Source organism: Ipomoea triloba, chromosome 5 (genome assembly GCF_003576645.1).
Source record: "Ipomoea triloba cultivar NCNSP0323 chromosome 5, ASM357664v1".
Taxonomy (NCBI): domain Eukaryota; kingdom Viridiplantae; phylum Streptophyta; class Magnoliopsida; order Solanales; family Convolvulaceae; genus Ipomoea; species Ipomoea triloba.
Genome location: NC_044920.1, coordinates 30,628,794 through 30,649,953, shown reverse-complemented (window position 1 = coordinate 30,649,953; position 21,160 = coordinate 30,628,794). Strand labels below are relative to the sequence as shown.

Below are 21,160 nucleotides of genomic sequence, written 5' to 3'. Positions count from 1 at the left end.
GGACAATCAGTAATCACAATAAGGTGTGCACAGAGTAAGCTTGGTTCTTCAACAATACAACAGCATGGCAATGCAAACAATTGCAACCAGAATCCGCTCTCATGGTTTACCATCTTAAATGAATAAATAAATAAATAATCCAAAACCGAAGCGTTACGATGCGTTAGCATCTAAAGCAACACCCCAACCAGGTTTAAGATGAAAAGAAAATGGCATGAATAGGATGAACATGGACATTGACATAAACAATGGGAAATCACAAAGTTATCTGAGGTGCACTCTGAACTAGCCCAACTCTGTTTGGATTCAGAATCCGTCTTTGAACATAAGTGAATAGAGTAGATGGAGATACAAATTGTACAAAATGGCGGCTACCTCAGCTCGCGAGCTCTGAGGAAACAATCATGTTCAAGAAATCACCAAGACTGCCAGAAGAATGCACATGCTGATCATGGAAATGCTAGCGGTGATTGCAGATTGCCCACTAGGACGAGAATTAGGCCCTGGAGCTGATCCAGTATTGTTACTAGCTGGAGCAATCTTGGCAACTGGGGGTAGAGGTGGCTCCACCACATCGCTCTCTGTCAGGACAGGATAGGGAGCCTCCGCTGGTGGTAAATACTGAGTAGACATGAGTTGAAGAAGACCACCAGGTGCAACTGGGAGCATGTATGGAGGTGTCTCCTTGTACCCAATACAACGGTTGCCTGTGAAATACCAATAGGTTGTCTACTGTCAGTGCCAAATTAGAAACCAAAATAGTTTAGAAAGCTCAACAAAAAGTTGCCTGATTAACAATTGTGCAAATTGAGTGTCATAGTTCAAAGGTAATTTACTTACGTCTGTATCTATTAGCTGTGGCTGGGAAGCCTGTTATAACACCATCAAGAGGATTTGCACCGGAACCAAAAACATAGCTATTTAGCTCCACATATGGATCTGAGAAGAAGTCCCATGCTTGAGATACAAACTCGTTGCTGAAGAGTTGCACGTATACTTTAACCTTGAAAGCTTGCAGCTTTGCTACAACATTTGTTACCCCAATGAGGAATAAATCTTCAGTTGGAAACACGGATGGTTTGCCTATGATTACAGAACTTGCAAACTTCTTGATCTCCAGAATAGTTGAGTTCTGAATATCACTGATATCCTCCTTAATCCCATAAACACGTTCATACTTGCTATTTGTAAATTTCATCAGAACTGAGCTGTCATTTGAGTGAATCATAACTTTCTTGGTTGTCAGATCAGCTTTGTTGAGAGCAAGTAGAACAGCATCAGTCACACCTAGTCCCTTCTTTTCTGCCAGGTATGCTGCATTCTGCATGGAGCACAGATGAAGAGTGTCAAATAAGTGAACACAAAGGTTAAAGACTCGGCTCATTTTTAGCATCTTCTATGAACCAATTTTCCTTCCAGCAAGTCAGGGCAACCAAGACAACTTTAATAGGATCATGCACAGAATTTACTAATGAAAAGTCCGATTTGTTACTAAATGTTGCTATTTCTTTTCAATTCCCCTTCACTGTACGTTAAAGTAATCAACAGCTATATGAGTAGCTGAAGTGATAATATTATATACTTAAGCCTCTCTTTTGTTGAATATTAAAATATACTCCTTTTTTTTTTCATTTCCATCCATACAGATGCTAGAGCAAATATATTCTCAACTTGTGAATCAGTGCAGGACTGTGAATAAGCAGGCTCTTTGATACGGAGTATATATTTCTCCTTTTCTTGATGCAATAATCTCACTTACACTGATAGATGCCAGGAGCCAAAATACAGAGAAAAAAAAAAAGTGAAACTAGATGAACTCACCTCTATGGTAATGAGAACACCAGAAACAGATGTAGCATTTGCAAATGTCAAAAAATCATCAAGCGTCATAAATTTCCCCTCATTTTTTGCTGCTGGATTCCGGAACAATCTAAATTTTGCAAATGGGTTTGATATTTGTGCTGCAAGAAATTGGAACACATGTCAACATAGTGAAAAGCAATTATTTAGAAAACAACAATGGGAAGTGAGCATAAGGAAATCAACATATCCTAGCAGCAATTAGTGATGTTAGATCTTTAGCAAATCATCAAAATAGAGAACAAATACTAAAGCAACCTTCTTGGCAAAATAAGGAGGTTAGATTGAGTGGTTACTGTTAAATTCTGTTTCATTTTATTTTATTTTGTCACGGAGCACGTGCAAATTAGAGAAAAGGCTTTTTAAAACATCAGAACCATTTTTCAAAGAGAACAGAATACAAGTCAATTTCCTAGACAGCCTGGCTTGGATAATTAGGTAGTAAATATCTCCAAAGAGACAACTTTACATGCTTAAAAGCATACAACTTGGAACTTGTAGATTATAAAAGCCATATGTGTACAGAATTTGCTAGCAAGAAAGAAAGGGCAACCTAAAGGCATTTTTATAATAAATATTGCAGTTGAGCAAATTGATTGATAGTTAAGTTACTCGAAAAGGATATGCATTTAGTTTAAACATTTGAGTTGATCCAATATTGCAAAACTGTCTGAACTTACATTTTAGGTTCTCAATTTGTCCCAAAGCAACTTGATAGGCAGTCAAGTTACTCGGAAAGGATAGCATGTAGTTTGAATACACATTTGGGTTGATCTAGAATTGCAAAAGTAAAACTTTCTGAACTTACCTTGTAGGTTCTGGATATCATTCCAATTGAGGTCAAAACTATGTATTGCATTTTGTGTTTTGAGCTCTGGAATGCTAACAGCAAGGTTGCTGAATTTTTGAGCAGCTGTAGTCCCATCTATCATATTTACAGAACCCATGCAGAAAGGTATTCCATCCTTTGTCATTTGGACAGTACAGTCAATAATATCTACGCCATCAGAAACTGCTTTAGAATATGCCTTGTCAGTACAACCAGGATAGTCCCCACTTGCTCCATCAGATGAGATAACCAGAAGCTCTGGCACTACATAGTAAAAGGAAAAAGTGAGAAAAATTCACAAGTCACTATTTGCAAGAGGTTTACCTAATTAACTTTAAGTAAAATTAACAATTATTTTATTTTTATCGTTATTATTATCTTTGGGTAACATGGAAGAGTCATTCAACATTTCAAATATTCCCATGCTTCACCAAGTTTACCTTTAAGTAAAATGCTAGCAGCAATTTATTCTGAAGAAAATTTTGTTTTATAGGATTATCTATTATTTAGTTCATTTTAAGGACTAAAAATAGATATGTTCAATTATGCTGACATTGAGCTGGCAAATATTTGCATGCAGACTAGGTGTACATGAGTACATGCACCCTATCAGCAATGGTCAAATCACAACTGCACTAATGTTCATATGTTAATATATTAAAATCCAAGTGATAAAACCATCTAAATATTAATTAATACATTACCATCTGAACACATATCACATGAACATCAACATATTATTATCACAACACTGTGTATTACATTATGAGCATTGTTAATGGGGAGCATCTATGTTTACCAAGGTGCTACTGTATTCAGCTGATTTATACTATCAATATCACTCAAGCACTGAAAGTTATAATAGTTGAGCTCCAGCTAAAAATATTTCAACTCAACCATGGAAACAAATCTTCAACTACAGCATAATTGGTAAGAGACCCTTTACAAAAATAAAGCAAGTGATAATATGCATACCTTGATTTTTTTGCCCCTTCCCCATATGAGAATAGCAGTCTGCAATGTAATAACAATGTTTTAGCAAGGAGGTAATTATCTAAATAAGGGTAGAGTCTCCAAACCGTCAGGATATTGATACATGTCAAATTGAATACAGTACATAACATGGACAAAGCATTTTAACTTGAGTTGAAGCAATACCAATAAAGTCATATGAGAACTGGTAATGCATATTAGAGGAAACGACCGCATTTGATGAGAACACAATAGTACACGTGAAAAAAAGATACTCCGTAAAAGATTTCTTCAAGATTTAATAGGTTATCTACATAGCATATGCATTTTCACAATTGAAATGGGTTACCATCATATTATTGCCACTATTTGTTCTAACTGCATCTCCTTTAGCCCACAGAGCACATCCAATGATAATTATTAGAATACCTAGTCAAATCAAGCATAAAACAAGTTTTTGGAGACTTCCCTTTGCTACTAAGTAGTTTATTGGTGGCTCTTTCAAAAGGCAATTTATATATACCAGAATCTAGCCTTGCAATTCCACATTTTTCTAGTTCCCATCAAAACATTTAACCACAAATTCATTTGTAGCCATGAGAGAATAAAATGATATATAGTGCTAGGAGCACCTTTGCTTCCAAGAGATCAAATTAGTTGATATCTTACCTATGGCCCCTGATGGTGTTATTGGGAAGTCAGAGAGCACACCATCCACAGAATAGTTCCCATTGTCAATGAAGGAAAGGTACTCTGCTACAGGATCATAACTGTAATCGAAGGCAGAAGGAACATCATTGGCAAAGTCTGAGGCATAAACTTCTAGGCCCACTTTATGAGCATCCCGTACAAGAGATGTAGCAGGCTGTAGATAGGAGGAAGACGTGTCCACTGGCAAGATATAACTTTTAGGTATGAGGATCCCTGAGGCAAAGGTTTTAATAGAAGCAAGATTCTGTAACAGAGATCCATATGTTTGGTTGGTTGAAGGTTCAGTTTCATCATTTCCAAGAAATCGGAAAACTAGTTTTGTCACTTTTGGATTGATTCGTGATGCAATACTTTTCAAGAAGTTCACTTCAGGTGATGAAATGTAGTTAATAACAACCCTTCTAGATACACTAAGAACAAAGGCTCTCATACTCAGATTGTGTTGGCTATAGAAGGAATCATGCTGCAAAATTAGTCAAACAAGAAGAGTTCAGTAAAGGCTGACAGAACAAGGATAACATACCTCAACAATAAATACCATTATTTCCAATTTATTTCATACAATTTGCACTTTGGGTAAACCCAAAGTTGTTAAGATGCCATGACCAAAATCCCAAGTATTTTTCAGTAAAAGGGGATTTCTTAAATCAAAGTAAAATAAAACTTAGTAATTCTGTATATAAAACACCTCAAGTTCTAAAAAGTTTAAGATACAAAAATGGAATTAGATAAATCAGTGAAGAAATATTGAGCAAGTTGGGATTGAATAATTACCTGAACATTCAACCATAACCCTGGAGGTTGGACTTTATTAAACACATCTTCGACAGTAAGAATCGGCTGCACAGTGCCATCAAATCTACTTGATCGAGAATAAACTCCTTGTTGCACTGTTCAAGGAAACAAATATAATCAGCATAATTACAGTCTCCAAGTATCAAAATACAAAAGATATGTAGCTTCTCTGACACTGAATCCTGAAAAGTAAACTCTCTTAGCATCAATTAGTACAACTGTTAAAAGGAAGGATATCATTGAGCAGGAGAGAGCCAAACTATAACTGGTTCATATGAAATATTTGCAACTACCATATATGTTAAGTCACTTTCCAAGGGTTCTGATTCTATAGATGGGAGATAAACCTAAAACATTACATGTCATTACAAATTGATAATTACTGAACTTAACCCACATAATTGCACACCAAAGCAATACCAAACCCCAAGCTCCAGCCCATCCCAACCAATTTTGATGCCAAACAATAGTCACCCCTAAATTCAATGAGTAAGCATTCATATGCATGTATGGGTAACACTATCAAACATCTGACCTCGCCCCAATTTTATGCCAAAAAATAGCCAGTACAAAATTTAAAGACTGCTAATAGACCAAAACTCACAGTTGACAAGCGCCAGCTCCTTGAAATTAAAATCTATGGGAAACCATGCCTTCGTTGAAACCCCATTCACAAGGTAGGTACTCTGTTTATCTTTGAAGAGTGTAGCAACGTTGGAGGCATTATCAAGCTTGATATCTGGAAAGCAGATTCCAACTCCATCTTTTGTTAGTTGTACATCACACCACACAATCACATTAGTTAAGCTAGTCAACCCAGCAAAACGGTATGCATTAAAGCTGGAGTCAGGGAATAACCCTGAAAATCCACCACGAGCAATGACTAAGGGTGCATCTCCTGTAAAGCGAAACCAAAAAAATATATATTTAATATAGAAATTCAGTTTTCTGACATTAAAGAAGAAAATAACATGTACAGTAGCATTGATACATTTACAGAATGAAGAATCTTCACCAATTTTTTATTTCCCTTTTCTACAGAAGTGCAGATACTTTTTTCGGGAAGGTACACCGTACATCTACAGCAACATTTCTAAAGATGCTAAAAATCAAGAATGATTGCTTATTACATAGGAAAACGGAGCATTCAACATGCACATATACATATACATATACTTTATGGAAGCAGCACTTAATTGTAACCAATGCTATGTTCCTATAGGATTTTTCAGCCTTAGTCAAGTGGGCTACAAAAACATGACAAACGAGTTATCCTTTTTGAAAATCTAATTAATGCAGGCATATACTGCACAATTCAATTTCAATTGAATACAAATTTCAAGGCAGTAAATCAACCAATAGGCTATGATGAATTACGTTCCATATATCATTGTTAAACTTATTTATAACAACTGCAGTCCTCGTTATTGCTCAACTCACTAATTTCTCATATTACCGTCTAACTAACTCACTTAAAGTAAACTTATATAACTAAGCAACCTATTAAAAGCATCTTAAACGACTTTTTGCACATTCTCTTCTTAATCGCGAAACAGTAAAAATTTACAAAGGGAGAAACCAGTAGCATAGTTGTCATAAAAATTAGGAAAACAAGAAATCAATATGGAACTGGAAGTTTCCAGCTCGGTATGAAGCTGAGGAACGTCCTACACGAAGCCAGGAGGAGCAGAGAGAGAAGTTACCTTTAAGAGTTTGCCATTTCGAGGTAGTATTAGTAGATCCTTGAGCAGCGACCAATGTCACGGCGGAGCAGAGAAGCAAGAGGTTGAAGATCGAGCGGAGCTTCCACATTGCCAGGGAGCTCAGCCGAAGAACTACTCCGGCAAGACTCAAAATCTCTCCGGCGACAGCTTTCTTCGGGTCTTCTAGCTAAATGCGGCAGTAGATTTGGTCAATTTCAACTGGAAGGACAACCAAACCAGACGCGTAGATGACTGCACAGTAGAGAGAGAGAGAGAGATTTATTGGCAGCTCTGATGAACAGAAATAGAGAGAGGCATTAAGCTTAGCTTTCAGGCTGGCAGATTATTTTGCATTTTTATTTAGTAGTGGTACTATTGTTTGTTGAATTGGCAAATATTATAATTATTAATTATTTAATGCGAGCCGGTTGTTTCATTGCGCGTTCCAGTCTTCCAGAACTCAGTGATTTCAATCTGGCTACGGCTAAGAGCCAGCCATTTCTCTTTGTCGGCTTAATTCCCTTTCATAATTAATACCCAATTTCTACCAAAAATACTAATTTTACCCTCAAAAAGTATATATTCTCAATTTTCGCCACAAAATTTGTATTGATTGTTTAAAAAATCACATGTATCAATATACAAAACAAATAATATATATCCTCCTTTGACGAGTAGATAGAGCGTAATTCTCACATCAGAAAATGATAACTGACAAGTTCAATTCTTGTCAATACTTTATCGGCCAACCCTGTCGCATAAAATATATCACTATGGCTAGTAATTTGAAAGACTATTTTATTTTTATTTTTAGTAATATAACTTTAACATTCTCTTTGTATTACAAAGATGGGATCCTCATAATATGGTCATCTTTTTTATTGTATTAAAGGCTCCTAGTATTAAGGAAATATGTAATATTAAAGGCATTTACTATATATATATATATATATATATATATATATATATATATATATATATATATATATATATATATGAATATTATAAGTATTGGTTAACACCATAAAAATTATATATACTAGGAAGACTGTTTATCGACGAGAATGCTCTCTAGCTAGACGGAAAACCAAAGCCTGGCCGGAGACCCGGCGAAGGAAGCAGATCTACTTCAGCGTAGCAAGAAGAAAACAAAAAGAGGGCTAGCGGAAAGGGACGGAGAACCGATGGAGATGGAGGAAGATGGGCTGACAAAATCGGTGCCGGACGCGATGAAGAACAACGAGGGACATTCAAACAATCCAGTTCAGGTCGGAAGAAGCCCGACTATCTCTTTTAGGAGAGCTCTAACAGGGTTGAGAGACAGAGAGGACATAACAGACGATGTCTCAGATGATGAAGCGGGTGAACAACCAGATGACGATCCTGACTGCCCTGTGATCAAACTCACGAAAGAGGAAAAGAGAAGAATGAGGAAACGATGGGAGAACACCCTCATCATCAAGGTGCTGGGGAAAACCGTCGGATATAACTACATGCTACGCCGTCTGAGAACCATATGGAATCCCAAATCAGGGATGGACCTTATAGCAATTCAAAATGGATACTTTCTTGTCCGGTTCTCTTCTGTGACCGACTATGAGCATGCAAAACTGGGAGGGCCGTGGACGGTGTTGGATCACTGCCTCGCAGTCAAGGAATGGGAGCCCGATTTTGACCCCATGAGAGATACAACTCAGAGGCTCCTTGTTTGGGTGCGATTTCCATGCCTTCCAATCGAATACTATGACTACGACTTTCTGATGAGAGTTGGAGATATGATAGGGAAGGCAAAGAAAGTCGACCATGCGACAAGCATGGCATCCAGAGGGCTCTTCGCACGAGTTTGCGTGGAAGTGGATATAACGAAACCCTTGCTCGCGAGGTTCACACTCAGGAATAAAATGAGGACCATTGAGTACGAGGGTCTTCACCTCGTTTGCTTCAAGTGCGGAATGGTGGGGCACCGGAGAGAGGGCTGCAAACAAGAGGATGTTCAACCGGAAAACGCCGAATCGGCAGAAAAGGGCGAAAGTCCGGCGAATCCAGCAGACCCAACGGCGGAGACGAGGCAAGGTCCTACATGGAANTATATATATATATATATATATATATATATATATATATATATATATATATATATATATATATATATGAATATTATAAGTATTGGTTAACACCATAAAAATTATATATACTAGGAAGACTGTTTATCGACGAGAATGCTCTCTAGCTAGACGGAAAACCAAAGCCTGGCCGGAGACCCGGCGAAGGAAGCAGATCTACTTCAGCGTAGCAAGAAGAAAACAAAAAGAGGGCTAGCGGAAAGGGACGGAGAACCGATGGAGATGGAGGAAGATGGGCTGACAAAATCGGTGCCGGACGCGATGAAGAACAACGAGGGACATTCAAACAATCCAGTTCAGGTCGGAAGAAGCCCGACTATCTCTTTTAGGAGAGCTCTAACAGGGTTGAGAGACAGAGAGGACATAACAGACGATGTCTCAGATGATGAAGCGGGTGAACAACCAGATGACGATCCTGACTGCCCTGTGATCAAACTCACGAAAGAGGAAAAGAGAAGAATGAGGAAACGATGGGAGAACACCCTCATCATCAAGGTGCTGGGGAAAACCGTCGGATATAACTACATGCTACGCCGTCTGAGAACCATATGGAATCCCAAATCAGGGATGGACCTTATAGCAATTCAAAATGGATACTTTCTTGTCCGGTTCTCTTCTGTGACCGACTATGAGCATGCAAAACTGGGAGGGCCGTGGACGGTGTTGGATCACTGCCTCGCAGTCAAGGAATGGGAGCCCGATTTTGACCCCATGAGAGATACAACTCAGAGGCTCCTTGTTTGGGTGCGATTTCCATGCCTTCCAATCGAATACTATGACTACGACTTTCTGATGAGAGTTGGAGATATGATAGGGAAGGCAAAGAAAGTCGACCATGCGACAAGCATGGCATCCAGAGGGCTCTTCGCACGAGTTTGCGTGGAAGTGGATATAACGAAACCCTTGCTCGCGAGGTTCACACTCAGGAATAAAATGAGGACCATTGAGTACGAGGGTCTTCACCTCGTTTGCTTCAAGTGCGGAATGGTGGGGCACCGGAGAGAGGGCTGCAAACAAGAGGATGTTCAACCGGAAAACGCCGAATCGGCAGAAAAGGGCGAAAGTCCGGCGAATCCAGCAGACCCAACGGCGGAGACGAGGCAAGGTCCTACATGGAAAGTCAGAGAAGAAAGAGCACGAAATCAGGGAGTCACTCGACCGTTAGGGGACAAGTATGGAAGCTGGATGATTGCAAACAGAAAGCCAAGAAACTACCAAAACAAAGTTGAACCTAGGAGAAGCAACGGGAAAACTATGGAAGGCAAGAATGCAAATACCAAAGGGAAGTCAGGATGGAACCAAGAAGGAAACAATATCAACTTTAATAAGGAAGGATTTAAAATCTGGGACAACTCACGTTTTGGAGCCTTAGAGAACCTAGAAGATGAAATAGAGGAGGAAATACAAGAGGAACATGCGATGATGGACGGTCCAACAAGTACAACTTTGGCTGGAAAAGGAAAAAGGCCCCAAGTGCAGATTACCGAAGCTCAACTCCTTAATGATAAGGCAAAGACTAATACAGTAAATGATAAGGAAAAGCAGAAGGTGTACAGAGCTAAGGAAGGAAATAGGAGAAATGATAATAATAAAAAGCAAGGGAATCAGGCAGCAGAGACAGAGAACCATACGGTGGTTCGGGGTTTCGACAAGGGGAATTGAGTGGAGAGAACAATGATAACAGAGGAGGGGAGTAGAACAGAAGTGTTTACCTTTCAAGCTAATGGGGGTGACCATCACCAAGATCCACCGGACGGGGAACGAACGACCGAGGAGGGTAACACGGGAGACCCCATGATTGACGTGGAATTTGCCGAGGGCCAGTGTTCATCTGGCCTAGGGGGCGCGGAGCAATGAGCTTTGTTCTTGTTTTTGTTGTGTGTGCTTCGTCGTTTTTCTCTTGTCGTGTTTTTCTCATGAAGATAATAAGCTGGAATTGCCAAGGGGCTGCGTCTAGTGGTTTTAGACGAGCTCTCCTTTTGTTGATTCAAAAAACCAAAGCTGATTTGGTGTGCCTTTTAGAACCACGAATCTCTGGCACTGCTGCGGATAAGGCATGCAAAGCATTCGGGTTCGACAATTGGATTAGAGTGGAGGCCGTAGGCTTTAGCGGAGGTATTTGGCTCATGTGGAGAAGCAATACTACAGTGGAAATCATAGCAACCAATCCACAATTTGTGTTAACAAGAGTGAGCAGGGGGGAGAAAAAACTTGGGCTGATCTCTTTTGTTTACGGCAGCCCGGCAAACTATCTGAGGAAGAAACTTTGGGAGACTCTCTCCGGGGATAATTTCCCCCTCAACGATGAATGGCTAACGATGGGCGACTACAATGCCGTCACTTGCATGGAAGACGTCAGCAATCCGAACAATTTTCAGAATCATAGGTGTGCAGGTATGAGGCAATGGGTATTCAAAGAAGGTTTAATTGATCTTGGTTTCTTTGGTGCCAGGTGTTAGGAACATCATGTAATATGTTTTGATGATACCAACGGTTAAGTAGAAATCCCCAAAGTCTCGAAAGATAGGAATCAATGTAAGTTCGACAAGTAAACTAAGAGCGAAAATACAACCGGGTAACTTGAGCTCAACTCGGAAAATATTTAAGCTTAAGGTAAACTTGTTTGAACATCTTAGAAGTCTCGTGTTGTAATCATATAGACAGATCAGAAGAAAGCATGGGACAACTCTGGAGGAATAAGGGTCTGCGAGACATCAACTAAGTCTCGAGACATAAGCAGAGTTCGAGAGGTAGTACCTCTCGATACAGTTATCCAGTTCGAGACATAAACAGAGTTCGAGAGATAGACCTCTCGATACTTGAGTTCGAGACATTAAGCAATCAAGATATCAACCTTGGTCTCGATACACTAACAATTCTCCAACAAAGCTGAATGACGGTCATACTTAAAGTCTGGAGAAGAAGAATATCATGGAGATGGAATAATGAAGAGGTGCCGAACGTGAAGATTTCAAAATGGGCGGAAATGGATGACACGTCAGATTTCCACCACAAACGGTCAAAAGGTGCACCAATGCTGAAGTGGTCTGATTCCCTACAAACAAGGAATAATGGGAATATAAAAAGAGTAACTTTTATCAAAAGACGAAAGTGGAGCATGGACTCAAGAAAAGTGAACTATGGAACATTCACTACAAGACAAAGAGGTTCAAGTTACAAGATCACCACTCCATGAAATATGCTGAAAATATGCAAGACCCATGATCAGCATGGGAGACAAATTTCAAACGGAATAATTTTCCCTCCAACGGAATTATTCCTCTACTCTCATATATAAGGACGTAAAGACAAAGAAGAGGGGAGTGAAGAGAAGGGGTTCGAAATTCTTAAGAAGTGTCTGTCTAAAACGTTCAAAGTGCAAAGTGGTTAACTTGGAATATCATCCTGATATTCAAAATAGCGAGAAAACACATCTTAGTGTTTCAAGAGAGTTACAAAGCTTAAACTGTTATACATCCAGAAGGTGACCAAAGCTGCTCTACATTGAAGTTGATTCAACGATAGCTTGTGGTCAGATTGGAGTCTGTTACATTCAACTGTGACAACCAAAAACACCTTGCTTTGGATTAAGCAAGAGAGGTGGAGTAACCTGGCAGCTGTCCGAGTGAAAGAAACCTGAGGCTTGACGCGGGCTTGGTGATCAAAGGTCAAGTGCTCGAGAGGTGGAGTAGCTGGAAGCGGGGAGAAAGACCTTGGAGAGGCGGAGTAACCTGGGAGCTGTCTTGTGAAGATCCTGAGGCTTGACGCGGGCTTGGTGATCAAAGGTCAAGTGCTCGAGAGGTGGAGTAACAAGAAGCGGGGCGAAAAACCTGAGGCTTGAGGCGGGCTTCGTGATCAAAGCTCAAGCGCTCGATATTGTACTAAATAAGGGAAGTTTTTAGTGCAATCCTTCCAGGGAGTTTCTGGAAGAAGAGTGGACGTAGGCGGGTTGGCCGAACCACTTAAAAATCTCTCTTGCATTTACTTACTGTTTTTATCTCTCGCTAACCTCTCGATTGCACTGCATATAAACTCACTTCTCGAACTAACTCAAACTCGTGTTAACTAAAAGGGGATAACATTTCCGCTGCGCATAAAACTTTGTCTTCACCTCGTGAGGTATCGAACCTAAACATCCTAAGTTCAATACACACGAGAGGTTGAAAAGATTTGCAAAATCTTATACAAGTCTATTCACCCCCCCTCTAGACTTGTACCCCATCCCCTTGGGACCAACACCAGGTACACTTGGACAAGAGGAAGGAACAGCTCTACTTTCACCGGGGCTCGACTTGACAGAGCACTGTGTAATCTGGAGTGGATCACGAAGTACCCGGGGACGAAGGTAACACACCTAGCCAGGGTGTGTTCAGACCACGCTCCTCTTCTCGTTGATATGGGCATTGTGACTGAAACTCAGAAGCAACATGCTTTCCAGTTCCAAGCTGCCTGGAGCAGACTCCCAAGCTTTCAACGTATGATCGAGGATGGTTGGGAGAGGAACAAATCAATTATGCACAACATCGCTAACATGCAGACTAGCTGTTCGAAATGGAGCAGAGAGGTCTTTGGAAGCATTGAAGGAAGGAAGAGGAAACTTCTAGCTAGAATAGACGGTATTCAAAGGAGCATGGATTGTCACCCACACAATGGGCTCCTCAAACTTGAAAGACAACTCAAGGAGGAATTAGAGGAAGTGCTTCACCAAGAAGAGCTTAAATGGTTTCAAAAATCTAGAGAGGATTGGATTCATTCGGGAGACCGCAATACTAAGTTCTATCACGCAGCGATGTTGGTTCGCCGGGCGAGAAGGAGAATTCACGGACTGAAAACCGATAATAATGAATGGACTCACGACACGGAGCAAATGGAAAACATGGTCCAGGATTTCTATAGGAAGCTGTACGCGAAAGAGGAGGTCGAAGAGGACTCAAATGAAATTAATGGCCTTTTCTCAAGAGTTGACGAAGAAAAATGGAGCTCTGTTAACAGGGCGATATCCAAGGAGGAGGTAAAGGAGGCCATGATGGGTATGGCGCCTCTTAAGGCCCCGGGGCCCGATGGTTTCCATGCCATGTTCTACCAAAAGCACTGGAATATAGTAGGAGATTACATGTACAATTTGGTTGCAGATTTCTGGGCTACTGGTGACATCCCGGATGGTCTAAACGAAACAAACCTGGTCCTAATTCCTAAGGTGGAAAACCCGGAGAGGATAAATCAGCTGAGACCGATTAGCCTTTGCAATGTCGCCTACAAACTAATAACCAAGGTCATGACGAACAGGCTCAAAAATATTATGCCGGATTTAGTCTGTCCCAACCAGAGCAGTTTTGTAGCAAACAGGCAAATAACAGATAATATTGTCATTTATCAGGAAGTCTTGAACACAATTAGACTCGGGAAAGGGCGAAAGGGGTATATGATACTCAAAATCGAACTAGAGAAAGCGTATGATCGCTTGGATTGGAGATTCATAAGATCCACTCTCAAAGAAGCGGGCATGAGTGATGAGTGGATTAGGAATATTATGAATTGTGTAGAATCGGCTGGAATGTCGATCCTTTGGGAAGGAAAAAAGCTCGAGCGTTTTAAACCTGAAAGAGGGGTTAGACAAGGAGATTCCATCTCGCCATATTTGTTCGTCTTATGCATCGAAAGACTCGGCCACATTATCACTAGAGCTGTTACACAAGGAAGGTGGAAGGGGATTAAAACGTCTAGAAATGGACCCTCCATTTCACATCTCTTCTTTGCTGACGACATAGTCCTGTTTGCAGAAGCGGAGGAAGATCAAATTCGCATGGTCATGAATTGCCTCGACACGTTCTGTAAGTATTCGGGGCAAAAGATTAATAAATTAAAGTCTAACATATTCTTCTCGACTAATGTGTGTAGGCAAAAGGTGGACTCACTAGCTAGGATGGCGGGCATTCCTATGACTTCGGATCTGGGACGCTATCTCGGGGTTCCATCCTTGCATGGAAGGATAACCAAGGAGCACTGTAAGAATATAATGGACCGAGTCCAGGGTAAGTTAGAAGGATGGAAAACGCGCTTCTTAAGTCTCGCTGGGAGACAGATTTTAGTCCAGTCAGTGCTGAACGCACTTCCATCGTATTCCATGCAAACCATGCTCCTTCCGAAAGGTGTGTGTGATGAAATTGACAAGAAAACGAGGAATTTCCTCTGGGGCGGAGACGGTACGGGGAGAAAAACAAGTCTGGTTAACTGGAAAACGGTCACAATGCCTAAGAAAGAAGGAGGATTGGGGATTAAATCCATGCGTGAGCTCAATATCGCGTTACTCACCAAGCTAGGCTGGAGGCTTATTAAAGAGCCCGAGAGCACTTGGGCTAAGGTTCTAACCTGTAAGTACATGAAGGGGGACGCTCAGGTGGAGAACATGAAGAGAAAGCGAAATGACTCCAACGTTTGGAAGGGAATTTGTGCAGCAGCTCCAGTGATCCAAAGAGGAGCGGTGAAAATGGTTAGAAATGGGAGAAACACCTCACTGTGAGGGTCAATTACTGACCTTGGACATAATCCTCCTTTTGCTACAAAAAAAATATATATGTTTTTAAAATAAAGCAACCCCATTGATGAAAAAAATCATCTATATATAAGAAATTAATGTAAGGGAAAATCGCACTTTTGGTCCCTCAACTGTATCCAGATATGCAATGTAGTCCCTCGTTGCCAATTTTGCAAAATTGGTCCCTCAATTGTTTTGAATTGTAGCCAATGTAATCCTTTGATCAGATTTCTTACTAACTAGTGTTAAAACCATGGGCACATTAGTAATTTCACAATCCACTAAGTTTTACCCCCAATTTCCTCTTTCCTCCGGCATTGGCTACGGTGACGAGACGTTTCTTCTCTGCTTGAACGAACTGGTTCACGGGACGAAAAGGAAGAGCCAAATTCATACCATCTGGAGCACAACGAAGGACTAGGACTCCAGCATTTAGCTCTTGCAAGCGAAGATATCTTCAGAACACTGCGAGAAATGAGGAAGATGAGCGGAATCGGAAGTTTTGAGTTCATGCCGTCGCCGCTGCCGACATACTACAAGAATTTACAGAGCAGATTCGACGGTGTTCTGAACGATGAACAAATTAAGGAGTGTGAAGAATTGGGGATTTTAGTGGATAGAGATGGCCAGGGAACTGTGCTTCAAATCTTCACCAAGCCTGTTGGAGACATGCATTTTTCAATCTTCAAATCGCCATGGCTGTTGAATTTTGAGCATTTATTGATTTTTTAAAGGTAAGTAGTATAAATGATTAGAATATTGAGAAAGGTTCTGTATGTTTACTGTTTCTAGTTTGACCAAGAATTGGAATGGGAAAAGTGCATCCATTTCTTATAGCATATTTCAACTTGTAATAGATCATTAGATCAATGTAGGATAGGGGTGAAAACTAGTAGAGCCCAGTTCCGACTGGGTCGATTGGGTGCTAGCAAAGGTGGTGGCTCGACTGGGTTTTCTGGAATCAAGGATGCTGGGGTGAAAGGTCGCATGGTTTTTTGTGTATTCCGGCGATTCTCAAGTCCATTTTCGGCGTTCGCATTCTGTGCTTATCACTTCCGGCTATGATTTTTTGGCAGGAGGCATGTCTGGGTCTGTTGCTAATCTCTTCCTATCGGTCTCCAAAATTTTCACTACTGGCTTCCCCTGTTTCAATTCATTAATTCCAGAATGTAAATTGATATTTACCTTCGTTTCTGCCTCTTTCGTAAATTGATATGTTTTCTGTGATAGATCGCACTTGACCTCTTGCGATTCTCATTCCCCAGCGTTGTTGGAGCCATTTGGACCTCTTATGTTGCCTTTGCACCGTAAGATTCATTTCTAGAACATTTTCTGAATTTGCAGATTCCGGCCGTCGGCGACCACGGCGGTGCTAACCATCACCACGGATTCCATTGTGTTGTGAAATTATCAAAGTGCCCATGGTTTTAACACTAGTTAGTGAGAAATCTAACCGAAGGGTTACATTGACTACAATTCAAAACAGTTGAGGGACCAATTTTGCAAAATTGACAACGAAGGATTACATTGCATATATGGATACAGTTGAGGGACTAAAAGTGCGATTTTCCCTTAATGTAAATAAATTATTATATTATATATTTAAAAAATTTTATAGTATTAATTTCTTTAAGTACAACTAAATGTTATATATTTGGGTGTATCGAAGATTATTACTATCAATAATGGCAATATTCAATACACTTAAATAACATATGTGTAGTTGTTGTATATCAGTATTGTACAAATTCCTATTTTTTATATCTTTATTGTAACTATAAAAAAAATAATTTGGTTATGGACTCAAAATTATATTTTGAATGAAAATAAAGAAAATTACTAACACAAGACTTCTTAAAGGCAAGATTTTAATAATAACATCATAGTCATGTATTTCTTGTGAAAGTTTGAAAACAGAGCCGGCAGCCGAGGCATGAGCCATCCAAGTTACAAGTGGCGCGAACGCCAGGCAACTAAGATAACGACAACAACATGGGTCAGAGGAAACTAGTAAATGCCAGCGGGTCAGCCCAAAATTTCAAGCACTTTAAGAAAACCAAAAAAAGAAAAGATTAATAATAATTATTATTATATAACATCATCGTTCATCATATTTCATTATCAAGCCAAGCCGGAACGCGCAAAACGGGTCACGTTATTGTGGGACCCCCGCGATTAAGCCAGCTTGAGTTTCAGTGGTATAGGAAAAATCCGAGAATGCCGAACCACCACTCACCTATTTAGGAATTGCATTGGCTGTCTTTGTTGGAAAGAGATATACATAGAGTAAAGATAAAACATATAGAGAATATGAAAGCAACAATGATGTAAATAATGGTATGAGAAATTCCATATTCTTCACCGGACAGTCTTTTTATATTCCGCTATTCAAACATATATCCGATAAAGATTTACAGTGAAATAAACTAATTTAGATTGTGTATAAATGTCGTAGTTGACTGACACAATTTGATAAAGTCAATAGTCAGCTTCCTCGAAAAAATGAACTTTAATCATTATAGTTATCAAGTTAACCAGCTCACTAATCTGAATGAAATTGCCATTTATTACTTGTTATACAATATAATAGCATGTATATACCGTAACGAATGGTTTTGAGTAAACGGGTATTGTTGAAAGTTCAAAGTTGGTGTTAGAAAGAGGGTTGTCTACATCCTTTTGGCTTTGAGTGTGAGAGTGATATAAATAATAAGTTATAATATATAAGATAAAAGAGTCATTTTCTTAATTTGAATGGGTTATCAATGCTTTTAAAAAAAGTAGATAAAGATATTAGAACATCTTCAATAATTAAATTCTTTGGATGTGTTTTTTAGTTACAATTAAGAAAGAGGGGGGGAAAACATTATGACCAAAAAAAATGAATATTTACCTTTAAACCGTCATCTAAATCCACTATTAACCAAACAAATTTTTAAACATTTTGATCACGTCAAACCTTTAAATTAGTCAAATTCGCTAAAACCGTTAGATTAATCAAATTTTTAACGTTTTGATCACGTCAAACTGTTAAATTACTAAACAAGACCATTGTTTCAAAAATATTTCGTAGATTAGTGAAATAAACCGTAATAGCCATATACTATATGAATGTATTTGCTCCGATATCATAAATATTTAATTTTAATGCCTTTATGTTATAATCCGTTACGTTGAATGGGCAGTCTAAATATGATTGGATCCACACATACACAACAATCATCAAGATTAATGTATATTCAACGTAATGATCAACATCAAATTATTATATTAGGGTATTAATTAGCTGGATATTAGACCATTTACAGGGGAATTAGTAGGCTAACATATTATATTAAGTTAATGTAAACACTAAACACACAAATAGAACATAATTATTATTATTATTATTATTATTATTGGTCCGCGTTAAAATATAGCCAATTGGAAAACTGAGATCGCCAATAGGTTCTACAAACACTTAAATACAACATCAATTTGTGGGGTATTTGGCTAAACAAGTTGCTTGACTTTATACTTTTCAATGAGTATTTTGTTGTTGTTTTTTTTTTATTTAAATAAATTGACAAAGAAACGCATAACTACTATGCAAATGTATGTATTGGATAAACTTCATTAATGTATAATAATCATTAATTAATACTACGTAGGTGTTTCTTGTCAGCTTGTTCATTTAGTTATAGATTATGATCATAAATTTGGCGTGTGCATAATTTGATCAGTGCATAGTAGTTCAATGTACTTTCTCTATCTATTGTAATTCAAATAGTCAATATCACACTACCAGAATTCAATCTTGTAATACTTTCTCAAAGAGAGTCACAAGAGGTGTCAATAATCACACGTAATGGCCCTGTTTGGTAAATAATCAGCCTATCAGTCAATTTTGGCTTATTTGACCACTATTAGTTGTTTGGTTAATAAGCTTTTTGCAACTCCAAAATGCTAAAATTCAAAAGGCTACTCAAAGCAGTCTTTTCAATTAGCTTTTTGAGAAAAGAAATTATACCAAACAGCTATCAGCTAACAGCTAATTTATCAAACAACTTTCTACAATCAGCTAATATTATCAACAAATCATACCTTCTAACCCAAACAGCCAACCAAATCAGCCAACAGTCATTTACCAAACAGGGCCAATATGTTTGGCGGATAAAGATAGTATTTGAAAAACATTGTTGTTTGGTTATATATAATCACCAAATTAGTTTAGGCCTTAACCTATGTAGCGCTGACATTTCAATTTTCTCTTAATTTAGAACCAATTGGTTGGATGAGGTGTATAACACCTCCAAAGGTGATCACCAATATGATTTATAATTAACTTTTCGATCTTCTCTCAATTTAGAATTGGTCTAATGTTAGCTTGAGACGAGCTATGACTATGTTACAGATTAATCTGATATCAATCATGACCATAGCTAATGACCAATGCATATGGAAATATAATGTTGATATTATTAAATATAATTGCTACAAAAAAAATATAATTATATCATATTATTTATATCTCAACGTGCATCCAATTTTCTTTGATTCGTAATCGGTGGAAAAAAGGGGAATAAGAATATGTGGAAAGTAAGAGGAAGGAGAATTAGATATTTATTTATTTATATTTAATAGGCGATGTTGAAAATGTAAAATATTATGACAGACCGGAGTATGTGGGGCAAGAATCTTTATAATTATACATGCGACGTGTGCGGGAGCCCACTTCAAATGTTTGGTCCTGTCGTCCCTGTACACACCTATCCACCACTCACCTGTGTAGTAGTTAAATGTTGGTTTGTTGAGGGAGAGTAATGTAACTATGTCCATGTAAGGCTTCCACTGAATTTTATGAACTAGTTTTTTAAGTTTGTAAGGAAATAAATTGAACCAATTTAGTTTTAAAGTTTAATACTAAACTATATATTTTTGTCTAAAAAGAGCATAATTCAAACATAAATCTTCACCTAAACTCAAAGTTTCAATATTCGTGGTAGGAGTTGAACCGTTTAAAAAAAAAAAAAGTTTTACGTGAGATTTCCGGTCGGTTGGAGTCGACATGGACGGACAGTTATGCTATGGACCAGGGTCCACCTTGTAAGGTGGACATCGGTCAAAGTACATAATTTATATACTAAATGTTCACAATTTTTTTTTCAGTATATAAATTGTAAGCATTCAGTAGGTAAATTATGTATTTTTAGATATGGACCCACATTGCAAAGTGGACTCGGGTCTATATAATAATATGCCCGACATGGACCACCAGGCTCATGGGCCGTGCATAAACACATAATTTTATTGTACAAGACTACAAGCTAAGGCGCCTTGGAACATTACAGTGTATGGGCCTGCTCGACGTATTTGCCATCTTTAGATAAGAGCTTATTATGGTTTTGGGCCCAATATACTTAATCTAGCAATATAAGCAAAGGTGCAAAATTCTTGTTGAAGCAAAAAGACAATACTATTTATTATTGGACAACATAAGACGTTAACAAACGCCGAAAGTTGTTTGACGCACGTGAGCATTCGCACCGTTTCATTGCACAAAAACAAAACAAAAACACGAAAAGCTTTAGACAATTAAAGACAGGTAGACACCACATTAGGTTGACGAATGAGTCTCACAATAATAGCGAAT

General features: G+C 38.8%; 3 protein-coding genes across 3 annotated transcripts; 2 read left to right on the top strand and 1 right to left on the bottom strand.

Moving 5' to 3' along the window:
- Nucleotides 1–79: 79 nt before the first annotated feature.
- Nucleotides 80–7,203, bottom strand: LOC116019494 (glycerophosphodiester phosphodiesterase GDPDL3-like). Its single transcript, XM_031259718.1, has 9 exons — nt 6,871–7,203; nt 5,772–6,065; nt 5,147–5,262; nt 4,331–4,835; nt 3,665–3,703; nt 2,669–2,953; nt 1,822–1,961; nt 841–1,321; nt 80–707 (listed from the first exon to the last, which is right to left on the bottom strand). Exons 1-9 carry the CDS (start codon nt 6,977–6,979, stop codon nt 409–411), a joined length of 2,268 nt encoding a protein of 755 aa, XP_031115578.1. The 5' UTR covers nt 6,980–7,203; the 3' UTR covers nt 80–408.
- An 851-nt stretch (nt 7,204–8,054) lies between these two features.
- LOC116020559 lies at nt 8,055–9,100 on the top strand. Its single transcript, XM_031261027.1, has 2 exons — nt 8,055–8,943; nt 9,069–9,100. Exons 1-2 carry the CDS (start codon nt 8,055–8,057, stop codon nt 9,098–9,100), a joined length of 921 nt encoding a protein of 306 aa, XP_031116887.1.
- A 1,746-nt stretch (nt 9,101–10,846) lies between these two features.
- LOC116020557 lies at nt 10,847–11,452 on the top strand. The gene has a single exon (XM_031261026.1). It carries the CDS (start codon nt 10,847–10,849, stop codon nt 11,450–11,452), a length of 606 nt encoding a protein of 201 aa, XP_031116886.1.
- Nucleotides 11,453–21,160: the final 9,708 nt, after the last annotated feature.

What these genes read in the sequence shown, in the direction of transcription:
- LOC116019494 (XM_031259718.1), bottom strand. Translation starts at nt 6,979, where the DNA reads ATGTGGAAGCTCCGCTCGATCTTCAACCTCTTGCTTCTCTGCTCCGCC. An exon ending in GAAATGGCAAACTCTTAAAG is followed by an intron (nt 6,066 to 6,870) that starts GTAACTTCTCTC and finishes TTCGCTTTACAG; the next exon opens with GAGATGCACCCTTAGTCATT. An exon ending in AACACCATCAGGGGCCATAG is followed by an intron (nt 3,704 to 4,330) that starts GTAAGATATCAA and finishes ATTACATTGCAG; the next exon opens with ACTGCTATTCTCATATGGGG.
- LOC116020559 (XM_031261027.1), top strand. Translation starts at nt 8,055, where the DNA reads ATGGAGATGGAGGAAGATGGGCTGACAAAATCGGTGCCGGACGCGATG. An exon ending in AACGGCGGAGACGAGGCAAG is followed by an intron (nt 8,944 to 9,068) that starts GTCCTACATGGA and finishes TATATATACTAG; the next exon opens with GAAGACTGTTTATCGACGAG.
- LOC116020557 (XM_031261026.1), top strand. Translation starts at nt 10,847, where the DNA reads ATGAGCTTTGTTCTTGTTTTTGTTGTGTGTGCTTCGTCGTTTTTCTCT.